We start from the raw sequence: 16,131 nt of genomic DNA, 5'->3' as shown, positions 1-16,131 counted from the left end.
CTCCTGATCCTTTTCATATATATATATATATATATATATATATATATATATATATAGGGTTGAGTTCATTTCAGAACTCTAAATAACTACAGAACTCCTAATAAACAATCATTTTATATATAAGTTTTTATATTTAGGATTTTTTATCATCTATTAATGTATTTCTTTGATTACATACATATTAAACGTAGTTTACATATGTTTAATTGCCAAAATTATATATATATATATATATATATGTGTATGTGTGTGTGTGTGTCATAATTAATTACATATATGTAAAAAAACTAGTTTCCATATGTGTAACTATAAAATTACATATAAAAAATGATAAAATTACTCTTAACATGTATCTAATCGTAAAAATACACATAATAAATGATAAAATTATCCTAAACATAAAAATATATAAATAAAAAGATTGTTTATTAGGAGTTCTGCGAGTTCTGTAAATATTTATGATTCTGAAATGATCCTGGCCCTATATATATATATATACACACACACAGGGTGAGAATCCATTAGGAACTAACATTTATGGCGAGAACCACGTGAACTAGTGTGAACACAACCAAAACTACTTACAAAGCTTAAAAAAACACACAAATTTTTTAAATTTCTATTAAAATCGCAACTTTTTATTAATACTTTTTTTTTTGAATTTTTATTAATTAAAAGTCGCAATTTTCCATTGATCACACCCAAAAAACAAACAACATGTTTCCTAAATGCCACTCACTTTAAAACGCCAAAAAAGTTAAAAGAGTAAACTGTCATTTTGGTCCCTGGGGTTTGGTCACTTTTGCCACTTTAGTCCAAAAATCAAACCTTTTGAATTTGGGTCCCTGTGATTTCACTTTTATTGCTATTTTGGTCCAAAAGTGAAATCAGTTGATATTTGTCTAATAAAATCCGGTTATTTTGTCCTTTTCCTCAGGGGCAAAATGGTCATTATAATTTTATTATAACACATTATTAATTAAATTAATAATATTAAATATAATTACTATTGTTTTTTAGCGCGAAAAACATATATCTACCCCGCACCAAAAAAGGTCATTTTATAAGTAGAACACGTAAACAAACTTAACACTCCACAAATTGTCTAAACACGCCACACATTGTCTAAAACGCCATACAACTTAAAAAATGGCTCAGGTTATTGCATAGAGGTTTGAGAGGTCGGAGAGACGTTTCGTCCTAAAGTTCTCTGACAGGAGAAGGGTGAAGGTCAAGACCATCAAGGCCATACTTAGTATGGATGAGGCCGTTCAGATGGATATTATGGCCCTTGGGGTTCCAAGGGCTAACGATTGTGGAAGGGTTCAAATGGTAATAAGAAGCTTGAAGAGAAAATTTCCAGCAGATGATGATAACGATGATGATGATGATGATGACGACAATGATCTACCAACAGTTACCAGTTGGAGTTTGGATGAACAATCAAGAACGGTGAGAGTAACTTATCAACATGGGGTGGATTATCCATTGATGATGGACGAAGTGCTGAACACAGATAGACTACACCTTCTTGAACAACTCTGTGATTTAGCACATTCGAACGATGCAACATCCAGGGTTGTCATATATTTAAAAATAAGATGCGACAAAGACTAAACGAGATTATGGCGTTATACGCTAATGAACAAGATGATAACGATGAGTCTGAAGAAAGTGATGACCAAAGCGATGGGTACATCTCTGATGGAATACCATCTACAGAAGACTATTAGTTTAGTTTGATTTCGTCTTAGTTGTAATGTTTTGAATTATTAATGAATTAAAATGAATTTAAGAACGCCAAGATATAAGAGATTAATTCAACTGGACAGGTCTGCAAAAACGCCAAAAAATTGTAATGTTTGAATTATTAAAGGTATATAATGAATTTGGGAACGACATGGACACCAAGATGTTTGAAATATTAATTGATTATAATGAATTTGGGAACGCCAAAAACGCCAAGATATTTACTTTGTAACACAAAAACTATTAATTTATCGAGGCAAATCTAAAAAAACAATAAAACGCAACGTAGTTATTGTTTCTAACTACACGCCAAAAATGACAACGGTGTTGTGAGAAATGCATTGGAAAAGAGGATAAAAGGACAAAAAAGCCCATCCGCCATAATTATATCGCATGCAACGTGTTCGGCCAGAATCCGTTCTCACTGTTTTCACACTTTCAAGCGTTTTCTCTTGATCCTGTTTCTATCTCTCTCTCTCTCTCTCTATATATATATATATACATATACATATATATATATATATATATATATATATAGTTCATGCGAGAACCACCTTTACTACGAGAACCGCGATAACCAATGTGAACACAACAAAATAAACCCACCACACCACCCAAAACCTAAAAGAACCTAAAAAAACCTACCCTCCCCCCAAGCTAAATGCTAAAAACTAAACTATAAAGCTAAACCCCCCAAAAACCTAAAAAAACCTAACCCCCCTACCCAAGCAAAACGCTTAAAACTAAACCATAAAGCTAAACCCCCAACAACCTAAAAAAAACCTAAAAAAACAAACAAAAAAAATCTTTTTTTAATAATTTTTTATTTAAATCATTAGGTTTAGTATCCAAAAAAACTAGCGATTTTTTATAAAAAAAAGTAAAAAGAATTGTGTGTTTTTTAGGTTTTTTAGGTATTTTTTGTTGTGTTCACATTGATTCTCGCGGTTCTTGCAATAAAGGGTGATTCCTAACGAATCCTTCTCATATATATATATATATATATATATATATATATATGAGAACCATAAAAAGAAAATTCACTTGAGTTGAAAAAACTCAAGAAACCTTTATAAAAACTTTATGTAACATTTTTCTTTTTTTTTTCTAAATAAAAGGAATGCAACATAAATATATTTGAACATTTTTATAAAAAAAAATTGTAAAAAATGCTTACAAGTTTTTAAAAAAAGTTCAAAATTTGTATGTTACATCTTTTAACATATATATTATGTAACATAAAAATTTTAACATTCAAAAGAACTACTCGACGTGTTTTTGTTTTTTTTTTACAACAATGTTCAAATATATGTATGCTACATTCCCTGTTGTTGTTTCTTTTTTAAATAAAAATGTTACTTAGGGTTTTACAAAAGTTCCTTAAGTTTTTTCAACTCAAGTGGGTTTTCATTTTATTTTTCCCCTTTATATATAAGACCAAGATCAAAGGAAAACCTCCTTGAGCTGTGAGAACTTATAGAACTCCAACTTACCGTGCAAGTTTTGTCCACATCTTTTGCACACACGTTGATTAAAATGTTACAAACATAGTTGTAAAAGAAATTGAAACTGCATTTTCAGCCTTTTTGCACTGTTGTAAAAAGATGCTGACATCAGATGATATCAGCGTTTACACCAGTTGTAAAGGTATTTTTTACGGGTGGTGTAAATCAACAAAAATATATATTTTTTTTTGAAAAATTATTTTTTAAGATTTTTGGTAATTTTTTTTTTTGAAAATGTCTTTTCTAAAGCCAGGTTCTCTAAGCTCTTACAACATGTAGAAGTTTTCATTTTACAATAACCCTATATATACGTGTGTGTGAGGATTATTAGAAAATCATTAAAAAATTGAAAACTGAGAGAATTGATTAATTTTTTTACTTTTCACTTTCTTTAATTATAAAGTTAATATTGTAGAAATAAAAATAAGAGTTAAATGTCATTTTAGTTCTTGTGGTTTGGGTCATTTTGTCAGTTTAGTCCAAAGGTTTCATTTTTTGCCTGTGGGTTCAAAAATGTTTCACTGTTGCCATTTTAGTCCGCTGGGTTAACTTCATCCATTATTTCTGTTAACGTGAACGGCGATTCGGTCATTTTATATGGCCGAGTTACCTTTCTAGTTAATAGAATTACATATAAAATGACCGAATTGCCCTTCTGGTTAACAGAAAAAAATGGATGAAGTTAACCCAGTGGACTAAAATGACAACGGTGAAACATTTTTAGACCCATAGGAGAAAAATGAAACCTTTGGACTAAACTGGTAAAATAACCGAAACTACAGGGACTAAAATGACATTTAACTCTAAAAATAAAAAAATATTCATACATTGACGAGCTATATATATGTAGCTCATCAATCTACATATATATCTTTTTAGAATCTTTTTAATTACCACAAATAATAACATATAAAAAGAATGAAAAAAATAAAATTTAAAATTAATTTTGTCTAAAAAATGATTTCCCAAAATTTTTCTATCATCTTTTATGTTTTCAAATGATCCCTTCTCTCTCTTTCCGTCTCTCTCTATACAAGTGAAGTATTAAGTTGAAAAAACTGAAGAAACTTTTATAAAAGCGTTATGTAACATTTTTATTATTTTTTTTTTAAATGAAACAGAGAATGTAAGATAAATGATTTTGAACAATTTTATAAAAAAAAAACAAAAAAGCTTCGGCGCTTTTTGAAAAAAAAAATGTTAAAAATTTCATAGTACGTAATATATATGTCTAAAATAGGGTTATTGGATTTTATCACCCTTAACTATTGGCCATTGGCCGCTGCCACCCTCAACTATCACTTTAACGCCCGCCACCCCTAACTTAACATTTCGTGTGTTCTGTCACCAGATCACTAACTTTTGATCATGTTACTATACTTTTGAGGGTGTCCTAAGATCCCTAAAACTCCCAAGATCCCTATGACACCCCAAAAAGTGTAGTAACATGATCAAAAGTTAGTGATCAGTTAACGACGTGGTGACAGAACACACTAAGTGTTAAGTTGGAGGTGACGGGCGTTAAAATGATAGTTGAGGGTGGCAGCGGCCAATAACTAATAGTTGGAGGTGATAAAATCTAATAACCCTCCAAAATAATGTAACATACAAATTTTGAATGTTAAAAAAACTAGCCAATGCTTTATACATTTTTTATTAAAATGTTCAAATATATTTATGTTACATTCCCTATATTTTTAGAAAAAAATAAAAATATTATATAAGGTTTTATAGGGTTGTTTTTTTTTTAACTTAAGTGGCTTTTCATTTTAGTTTCCTCTATATAGGTGAAGTGTGTGTATATATATAGGGTTGAGTTTAATGTGGAACATTAAAAAAGTGGTCAACCGGGGAATAGTTAAATTCATTTTAAATTGAATTTTTATGATATATTTAACATTTTAAATGCGCTTTTTCCTAGTTCTTCACTTTTTTAAAGTTTTCCATTGAACTTCACTATATATATCTATCTATCTATATAGGGGAATCATAGAGAGAAAACCCACTTAAGTTGAAAAAACTTAGGAAAATAATTTGTAAAAACTTTATGTAACAAACTTTTTTTCTAAAAAAAAAATAGGGAATGTAAGTTACAAGTTTTCGAATGTTTTGATCCAAAAATACAAAAACAAAAAAACGCCGAGTAATTTTTTAAAAAACTTTGAAAATTTTGTGTTACATTTTATATATGCTAAAAAAAACAGTGTAATGTCACACCCCAACCGATGACGGAAACATTGGGGCGGGACGAGGACGGGATTGCTAGAGACTTCATAACATTATTTGCGACAATAATTAACAAAACTGATTTCATTTCATTGATAATAATTCAAGTACATCATTTGAAATCAAAGTACAATATTTAATTCGAAATACGACAAGGACAACAAGAAGCAAATAGAACATGATTCTCAAAACAAATACAACAACAAAACTAGGTTGCTAAAGTGTGTATCTAGTCAACCCTAGTAACTTTCATCATCAACGTCATCAATTTCCTGCAACATGTTCAAAGGATAGTTAAATATAAAATGTATTGGCGAGTATACAAGTTTAAATAATAGAATAGATATGAAAGAGTTTAAATAATCAACATGGTATAAATGTTATCTAAAATTAACATACGATTAGCATGCAACTATAAATGTCAACCCAAGATTACCGCTAGCGTAATCCTGTCATAGCAACGATAGGACCGTTCTGTTTTAACTTAACATGACATCAAGAATACGGGCGGTGTTTTACTCCTATAGCGCTATACATGTTAAGGGTGGTTCATACAAAGTTAATTACAAGTATATCACATAAGAATGTTCCAACACGTATAAATCAAAATATAACGTATTAAGAATGTATGAATGATTGTTTGTTTGTGATTTGCATAAAGTATGTGTGACTATGTAAGTTTGAATATGTAAACATGTTGCACCCAAAAGTGTAAAACGTAAAAAGGGTGTCGAGTATACTCACGGTTTTGCAAAGCTTCCTTTATTAATCTGCGAGTTGATGAGTTGAAGGTTGAAACACCGAGGTTACCCTATATGGGGTAAACGAAGGTGTGAATCATTGGAGTTGAACGGAGGATTCGGATTGCGGAACTTTAAAGTATAAAAGTATGATTAAACAGAAAATATATTTCGTCTAGGCACTCGTTGTGACACTAAGTTACTGTGATTTCATGGGTCCCGGTTTGCCCAATAGAATCAGCAACAAGGAACGCAAAAACTGAGATAAATGGATAACCGAGATAAACAACTCTGTTCGTGCAAATGCATAGTTCCTTCATGCGAACGGAACATTCCTTCGCGCGAGTGGGGACCATTGGTACTATCAGAATTCCATTTGAACATTTTAACCATTAACCGGTTAACGTCATGTATCTGGTTAAGTTATATATTATATTATATAGTTATAATAACAGTCCAGTAAGTCAGAGTGTTTATAGAAGTCATGCATGGAGGTATAACACCTCGTTATAAGTTTCACCAAAGCACAAGTTTAGTAACATTGTTAACAAACTGGTTGGTTATGAATATAACGGAAACGAATAAATAAGTAAATACAGATACACCAAACAGCCGAACAATGATAACCCGGACGTGTCATTCCCAACATGGCAAGTGTTGGAGGCGAGGCGGGGTTAATTTATAAATATATTGTCGGCGCTTTTTTTCATACAAAACGTTCGAAACATCTAATTTACATTCCTCATTTTTTTTAGAAAAATAAAAGCTTGTTACATAAGGTTTTATTGAGTTTTCTTAACTCAAGTGAGTGTTCTTTCTAGCCCTCCCCTGTAATATAATCTATGTGTATGTAAGAAAGAGATATAAAAAACCTTTTTTTTTGAACGACAAATTATATACAAAACCTTTTAACCATGTGATACAGAACATGCGTTTTAAATTATACTAGGTTTTTTCAGTCGCGCGTTTCGGCGAAACGGATCAAATGATAATGTAAAACAAACGTTATTTGAAAATGTAGCATGCTGTTTGGAAAGCCAAACCATTAGAATCGATCGAGTTTATCATCGTATCATTTTACAATAGCAAATAAATACTTTATTTTTTAATATAAATTCGTTTTTAATAAAACTTATATTAATCGAGGGTAAAAATTAAGCTCAACTACGTACTTAAGTTTTTAGAAAAAAATTAACGAACATAAGTTATTAAAGAAATATTAAATTAATTGATAAAGTAAAGATAGATTTAAAAAAAGAAAAAATATTATTAAAATCAAAATAAATGATAAAGGAACTATGGTTTTAGAAAAGGAAAAAAATAAAATACCTTAAAAGCTAAAAGTAAATAGAAAAAAGAATTAAATATGTTAAAAGTTAAAAGTAATATTAAAAAAAATATATTAATATAATAAAATATTAAAAAGCTATATATCATTTTAAATTTGAAATTACATGAATGGTCCTTCAAAAACTATATATATTAAAGAAATATCAATTTAAATGATAAACTAAAGATAAATTTAAAAAAAGAAAAAAAAATATTATTAAAAACAAAATAAATGATAAAGGAAATATGGTTTTAGAAAAGGAAAAAATAAAAATACGTTGAAAGCTAAAAGTAAATATAAAAAAATATGTTAGAAGTTAAAAGTAAATATTAAAAAATATATTAATATAATAAATATTAAAAACTATATATTATTATAAATATGAAATTACTAAAAAAATTAACGAACATAAGTTATTAAAGAAATATCAAATTAATTAATAAAGTAAAGATAGATTTAAAAAAAGAAAAATATCATTAAAAACAAAATAAATGATAAAGGAAATATGGTTTTAGAAAAGGAAAAAAAATCGTTAAAAGCCAAAAGTAAATAGAAAAAAATTAAAATATAAAAGTTAAAAGTAATTATTAAAAACACATATTAATATAATAAAATATTAAAAAAATATATATTATTTTAAATTTGAAATTACTATTCACGATCATTCGAAAACTATATATATTAAAGAAATATCAAATTAATTGATAAAGTAAAGATAGATTTATAAAAAGAAAAAAAATATTGTCAAAAACAAAATAAATGATAAAGTAAATATGGTTTAAGAAAAGGAAAACATAAAAATACGTTAAAAGCTAAAAGTAAATAGAAAAAAATTAAAATATGTTAAAAGTTAAAAGTAAATATTAAAAAATATATTAATATAATAAAATATTAAAAAGGTATACATTATTTTAAATTTGAAATTACTATTCATCGTCCATCGAAAACTATATATATATAAAATATTTTTATCGTTAGGATTAATGCAATAACAATTGATAGAAAATTAAAAGTTACAAAAAATGTAGATACAAATAATTCTTTGTCATTGAACTCTTGCTTTGAAATATAATTCTACCAATTTTTTTAAAAGGAAAAATTACAAGTTTTGTCCTTTATCTTAACACATTTTGCAGGCGGTGTCCTTTTTAATGAATGTTGACAGGTTTTGCACTTTATAGGGAAAATGTTGCTCGTCTTCTCTTTTAGCCCTAACCTAGTTAAGTTTTGTTGTTAAATCTAATCATGTGAGGGCATTTTTGTCAAAGAACTAAATATGTAAATAACTTAAGTACTTAAATTTAGAAACTAATATAACATATATATTTATTATGTAAACAACTCTCTCTCTCTCTCTCTCTTCACCCTCTCTCTACCCCATTCTCTCTATTATCTGTTCACGTTTTTTATACCTACCATCGCCACCATTAACCACCACCCTTCGCCACCAAACTACACCACCATCTCCCCCACCATAAAGTCGAACATATCTGTTCATTGTTCAACCGACAAGATTTGCCATGGTTCACCGAAATCATATCTGTTCAATTGTTCGCTGATAACCAAATCTGTTCAACCGGCTAGATTTATTGTTGTTCAACCGACTGGATTTACCATGTTCAAACGTTCGCCAAAAATCAGTGGCAGTTTCACCAACCATCAAGAACAAAACTCTAAATCGTTTTGGGGTCTGAGATTTGTTGAAGCATCATCTCGTTCAACATTCACCGGCTGATAATCAGTTCATCATCTACACAGAAACTGTAGAATTCGTCCGGCGGTCGCGCTAGCGGCAGCAGCGGCGACACCGCCAATGCTAGTTTATGGTGTTACATCGTCCTTTAGTCTTGTTAAATATGGTATAACATATGTGAGTATTTACAAAAATCCCCTTTTTCAGCGGTAACTCTTAAGAATTGTTTTGTGACCGAGATCGACATCTTGCGACGTGATTTTGTTGGATAAAGGGATTTTGATTCAGTATGTTACTTCTTGATTACAAAAGTTTAAGTTAGGTTATGTTCTATACATATTTACAAACTGATTTGTGATTTTTGATGTATTTAGATTAGATTTGTTTGTGTTGCTTCAACTTGAATCAATTCCTATTTGATTTCAAATTGATCTGTAATTTGATTTGATTTGATCTGTGATTAATTTTGTGGTGGTGGAGAGAAGTTATTTACATATTTAGTCCTTTAAGGTGAAATGACAAAAATACCCTCAGATGCAAGTCACATGATCAGATTTAACATAAAAATCTAACTGGGTTTGGATTAAAGGACAAAACGTGTAACAAAATTCTCTATAAAGGGCAAAACGTGTCAACATTCGTTGAAAAGGACACCGACTGCAAAAGGGTATAAAGATAAAGGACAAACGTGTAATTTTTCCTTTTTAAAACTCAAATAACTTTTATATATCTTATATTATATTATTTGAATATTAACTTTTATATACTTTATATTATTTGAAGAATAACAATTTATTAATGGCAATATACCATGATTATAACAATGTGTGTAAACAGATAAAACAATTTAGATGTATAATGATATATCTGACATCACAGTTTAATTTTTAAGTTGTTAGGTCTCAATAAAAGCTATTGTGACAATTTGGGGAGGGTGAGGTGAGGACAAATATTTCTAGCATCATAGTGATAGTAAGGTTACTTCTGCTAAGACCTGTGACTCTAAAAATCCGTACTATTTGACATGTAAAGTATAGTAAACCCTGTAACGTAACATATAGCCAAGGGAAAGTTGCAACATCTTGATTGGTTTCATTAAAAGATCAAGATGGTTATAAAAAAAATATATATAATAATAATAATAATAATAATAATAATAATAATAATAATAATAATAATAATAAGTCATATTCAATATATCACATATCCAAAAAGAAAAACTAATAAAAATGACCACTAGAGTTGTGAGAGATGAGAAAGAAGAAAAACTAATAAAACTGACCACTAAAGTTGTGAGAGATGACAAATTCCTCCATTTGATCGCTAAAAAATGACCAAGAATGTGTTGTAATTTTATAATATTAACTATTTGCTACTGTATTCTTTTTCTGAAAAAGCAAATTTTAGCAGCTCCGTCTTCGAAAATCATAAATTTTTTTAGCCCTGTGTGAGATTAAACAATTGGGCCCTATTCAAAAATCTCCATTTAATATAAACTCATCAATCACTAAAATTTATGTGGATGTAATTTAAATAGTTATTTTTAGGAAGTAATTTATTAACTAAAGAGAAAGATGCAGTTAATAAAATTAAGTATTAAATGCCACTAACAAAAAAAACCAAAAAAAAATATGCTTAAATAAAGGATTTGGAGACTTCGAGATTAGAACCCGCGTCTCCTTGTTATTTAAGCAAGACAATAACCACTAGTACAAGAGTTAATTTATGTTATTTCTCGATTCAGTGCATATATATTCTATCTTATACAACGTAAATTCTATACAAAATTAAAAAGATTTAGGCCGTCAGAAGGTTTGGGCCTTGTGTCGTTGCCCACCCCGCACCCCCTGCGGGCCAACACTGAATTTGAGGTTTATGTTAAACCAGTGGGATATGAGACCCACCGATAGTAGTGAGCGGAAACTCGGTCGGTTTCAATAGACTCGCTATAACATACTAAATTTAAAAGAACTTAAAAAATATAGTCATAATATGCTTAAAACGTGTTTGATTTATTGGTGGCAAATTGGAAATAAATAATCTCACCTAACTCAATTTGGCCGATAATAATTCCAAGTCAGTTATTGGCCGATAATAATCTGAACTGATCAATTTTTTTTGTCAAATAGTCCGCCGTTAAAAAAGCTTAACGGAGTTAAGTTTTTTTTTTCGAATTACAAACCGATGTTTTAGGGCTTTTGATCAGAACGAGGATACGAGTCGATTGATGTAAAACTTACCTCGAAATACTGCCCCAACCCACAAAAATGGTGCTTCAATTCGGGTGTTTAAACTTCCAATTAACAAAAATCAAGCCATTTTGAGTACAATTTCGAGGTAAGTTTTACATCAATCAACTTGTATCCTCGGTCTGATCAAAAGCCCAAAAACATCGGTTTGTAATTCGGAAAAAAACTTAATTCCGTTAAGTTATTTTAACGGCGGACTATTTTACAAATAAAATTGACCAGTTCGGATTATTATCGGCCAATGACTGACTTAAGATTATTATCGACGAAATTGAGTTAGGTAGGATTATTTATTTCCAATTCGCCTTTATTGATTAGATAATAAAATGAGAAAAAACATTAAAAGAATTATTAAAAAATTGTTGAGTTGAATTTAATTTATGTTAGATAGTTGGAAAAAAAAGGAAAAACAAAAGTTAAAACAATTAAAAGTACCAAAAAAAAAAAAAAAAAGAAGACAAAGGAAAGACAGGAGGAAAGGAGAAAAGGAAAAAACCAAAAACCGGCCCCCTCACGTCCACCAACAAATTTAATATAGTATAATGATCACTAAATTTTAATCAAGTTAAAGTTTTAACGTAGAAGATGTATTCGAGTCAATGATATTAGATAAATAGAGAAATAGGATGACATGTTGTGTTGCATGCTTTCTAGAAAAAGAACGAAAGAGTCCAAAACTATTAATCTGTTTCTTTTGAAAGTATAATAAGACAAGTACATGTAAAACTAACCCAAGTTGTGATAATATACAAACTAGTCTTTAGGACCAGTATTTTGTGGCGAGACCATTATATCGCACAAAAAGTATTTGTTAAAGCATTGAACCAAGCACTCGCTTTGTGGTGGTTAACTCGCAAAATTTTACCGGAATGTAAAAGATAAAAAAAAGAATAACTAAGTTTTGAACCTGAAAAGAATGAGATTAAAAGCAAAAAAAAAATTGAAAGGAAAAGTCAAATTAAAATGATTAGTAAAGATGTGAGGAGGAGAAAAGTTACTAAATTATAGATAGGTAATGTGTTCAAAAGCTAAAAATGACAAAACTTTGTTTTTTTTTTCTCTTTATAGAAACTAGTATTTAGGACCCACGTTTGCAGTGAGACTGTTAAACTGAACAAGAAATAGACGTGAATGTTAAACTATGCACACACGTTGCGGAGTGTTAACTCGAAAAAGTTAGATCGAGATGTAGTACATAGAAAGAAAATAACTAAGTCGACTTAGGACCATGGTTGTAAGAATTGCTAGGCGCTAGTCGATTGGTAGGGTATTGACTAGCGATTAGTAGGGATTAATCGGATTCAGATTTATATATGTAATTTTTCAGTTATATATATACACATTTTTATATGTATTTTTTAGTAGACATGTTTTAACCTCTCATCGACCAATTTTTTAAGTTCACAGGATTAGTTATTATAATTTACAGATTTTGACCGGTATTTATAGGTTTTGGCCGGTAACTGTCCGGAATTTACAGGTTCTCGTCAGAATCACCGACTTCCGTTGTTGAGCGTGCTTTTGGTGTCTTGAAAGCACGATTCCCTATTTTAAGGAGGATGTCACCATTTATATTGGTTACACAAAGGAACATTATCATTGCATGTTTCACGCTACATAATTTTATAAGGAAAGATGGTTTGAGCGATGAGTTGTTTACAAAATAGGATCAACCCAATGTGTCGTTACATAATAAGCAAGTGCACGTTGATGTTGATAAAGACGAGGTTGAAGCACATGGTACAACATCGGATCGGGAATATGACTCAGTTACGAGATGAAATTGTTGAGCAGTTTATGCAAAGTATAGAATAAATGATTTAAAAAAAATGTTATTGTGTTTTCATGAATATTATTTCAGTGTTGTATAATTATTATTTAAATTTGAATGGCCAACGCTAGTCCGGTGTAGTATAGTCAGCATTGCTTGGCAACCGTCGTCCCAACCCACACCTCACACCCCACGTTCTTTTAAGTGAAGAAAGATCCTAAATTTGTTTTATACACAGCTTGTTACATCATGACGTGAAGAAAGATGCTAAATTTGTTGCATATAGCTAGTTACAACTTACAAGTACAAGTGACATGATAGGAAGATGAGTAGTTGAGTTGAGTTGCATTACAACTCAAATCCAGCCGACAACAAACCCACACGTGCCACGTAACACGCATTCCCTACGCCCGCATCCGCGCTTTTTATATATTCAATTCAAATTAATATAATAATAATAATATAATAACCCCCAGACCCACTTGCTTGTTTGTTTCCAGACGCTGTTTCATTTCGTCATCTATATAAATTCATCATTCATCCTCCATTAATCCTCAGTTACATTACAATCTCTCTCTCTCTCAGATCTTCATCTTCCTTGCTTTCTCCAGTCTCCTGTTTCTTCGTTTTAACATAATTATTGAAATGGAATTGAAGAATATTGTTTCAATGGTTTCTCGCAGCGGCCGCCAGTTGCAGCGGTACAATCAAGGCCAACGTCAAGTCGTTGGGTCAGTACTGTCACTAATCTATGATTGGATTCATGGTTTTTGCATTTTGTTGTTGGTTTTAGTTTTTCCCCAAATTTGGATTCATATCTTCATCTGTGCCCTAATTTAATGGGATAAATGATTCCATATTACAAAAATTGAAGGCTGTTTATCGGACATTTACATGTTTAATTTGATGAATTGAACTTTGGTAATTCGAATTTTGAAGAAAACTCGATTTCATTTTGAAATTAGGGTTCTTTTTTAGCCAATTAAATTTTTGAAATTTTATATTTTTCCGGAATGCTGAGATTTTGTAGCATTTTGTAGAGTGTTTGTGAAATTAAATGCTTAATTTGATGAATTGAAAATAAATAATTTGAATAATTAGATAAATTTGAAGAAAACTTGTTTTCAGATTTGAAATATGAAATTAGGAAAATTATTTAATAATTTGGGGAAATTGAGTGCTGAGAATTGTATTATTTTGTCGATTTTTTTCTTAAAATTTGTTTACTAAAATGGTGAATTTAAATGTGATGCAGATGTATACCTTACAGATTCAAAGGTAGCAAAATGGGATCAGATGTGAATTTAGAAGATGCATTAGAAGTTCTTGTGATCAGTGCACAAAGAAAAGGCAAAGGAATGTTGTTCCCTAAGGTATTTATTATTCTTACATTTCTGGTCAATACATTATGATCATAATATCTTCAAATTGGTTTTTAAAAAAAGCAATGATTATTAACTGAAATCTGGTCTGTAATGTGAACAGGGTGGTTGGGAATCCGATGAATCGATCAAAGAAGCCGCTCTAAGGGAATCGGTAGAGGAAGCTGGAGTGTTTGGAACAGTTGAGGTTGGTTCCTTGTTCTACAATAACAATTTTGACATTTTCTGCAATTTAGCAAGTCAACTAAACCATTTGTATATGCTCAAGAAGAAGCCAAAGTCAAATTGGGCAACTTTTGCTTATTTTTATTTATTTTTTGAAAAATTCTTTATAATTCAGACACTTGATTGACTTAGTTTTCTTGAATTTTTGTAAATTGGGCATCTTTTGCCTCTTATTTATTTAAAAATAATAATTTATATGATTTCATAAACTTAATTAACATATCTTTCTTGAAATTTTGTAGGGGGCATTGGGTACATGGTGCTTTAAAAGCAAAGGCAATGATTCATACTATGAAGGGCATATGTTTCCATTACTTGTTGAGGAGCAACTCGAATTTTGGCCCGAGAAAAACATTCGTCAAAGACATTGGGTCAGTGTTCCTAAAGCTAAAGAAGTTTGTCAATATTCTTGGATGAAGGAAGCATTGGATTTGTTGGTGACGAGACTCGAGTCGAGTCCTTCATGTGACTTATGAACTTGACACACCGACTTGTAAATACGATGAGTTTTTGTTAAGATTATTCGATTGACATCTTGAAAGATTTCAAGATATTTGATCAATCAACAACAAAATCATGCTAATTTGATACGCCTTGAGGTTTTTGTACACGAAGATTTTGTATCTACGCGGACAAGGACATCGATTGCGATAGCAAAAAGGGAAGGAATTTTTGAAAAGGGGTTTTGAGGATCACTAACAAATAACTTTCTTTTCCTTTTGGAAATCATACTTCAATAGGGTTGTTGTATACTTTTTTTATTCATTTATTTTATATTTATATATGTACAATTTTGATCATCATAATGGAAGTATGATTCGTTTTAGATGAGTGTGACAATGGGTGGTTTATATTAAATGGGTCCAAAACGTATCATGTGTCAATTAAGTTGAGTGAGACCTGGCTCATTGGATAAGCTATATAACTTTTTTGTCCCTTTAGGTGTCATGGGATTTGTTGATAGAAAGATTATAACTTTTAGTTTAATATATAAGTGTGAGTGTGTGAGTGAGTGTGAGTGTTTCTAGATATACTTGCTCTATGTTGGATCTTAATGTGTATTAAGATTTTCAAAATAATCTTAAGTTGGGTTAAAAATACTTTAGTTAACAAGTGCAAGCTAGAAGTTTAAGAATCTTGTGATTTGCATATCAAAGTAACAAAATACAACATGAAGTTAAAATATTTAATTTGAAGTTAGGAGCTAGCCGACTAGATTTCAACTGTTTTGTGTAGAAGCAGAATGCATATGGACTAAAGA

At 30.1% G+C, this 16,131-nt stretch overlaps 1 protein-coding gene across 1 annotated transcript; it reads left to right on the top strand.

Moving 5' to 3' along the window:
* Window positions 1–13,811: 13,811 nt before the first annotated feature.
* LOC110878659 (nudix hydrolase 17, mitochondrial) lies at window positions 13,812–15,696 on the top strand. Its single transcript, XM_022127001.2, has 4 exons — window positions 13,812–13,994; window positions 14,519–14,636; window positions 14,749–14,832; window positions 15,113–15,696. Exons 1-4 carry the CDS (start codon window positions 13,909–13,911, stop codon window positions 15,344–15,346), a joined length of 522 nt encoding a protein of 173 aa, XP_021982693.1. The 5' UTR covers window positions 13,812–13,908; the 3' UTR covers window positions 15,347–15,696.
* The last annotated feature ends 435 nt before the right edge of the window (window positions 15,697–16,131 follow it).

The sequence above is a fragment of the Helianthus annuus genome, chromosome 9 (assembly GCF_002127325.2).
Source record: "Helianthus annuus cultivar XRQ/B chromosome 9, HanXRQr2.0-SUNRISE, whole genome shotgun sequence".
Taxonomy (NCBI): Eukaryota; Viridiplantae; Streptophyta; class Magnoliopsida; order Asterales; family Asteraceae; genus Helianthus; species Helianthus annuus.
The sequence above is the reverse complement of the archived record's forward strand: the minus strand, read 5'-3'. Positions and strand labels throughout refer to the sequence as shown.

What these genes read in the sequence shown, in the direction of transcription:
- LOC110878659 (XM_022127001.2), top strand. Translation starts at nt 13,909, where the DNA reads ATGGAATTGAAGAATATTGTTTCAATGGTTTCTCGCAGCGGCCGCCAG. An exon ending in GGCCAACGTCAAGTCGTTGG is followed by an intron (nt 13,995 to 14,518) that starts GTCAGTACTGTC and finishes AATGTGATGCAG; the next exon opens with ATGTATACCTTACAGATTCA. An exon ending in AAGGAATGTTGTTCCCTAAG is followed by an intron (nt 14,637 to 14,748) that starts GTATTTATTATT and finishes TAATGTGAACAG; the next exon opens with GGTGGTTGGGAATCCGATGA.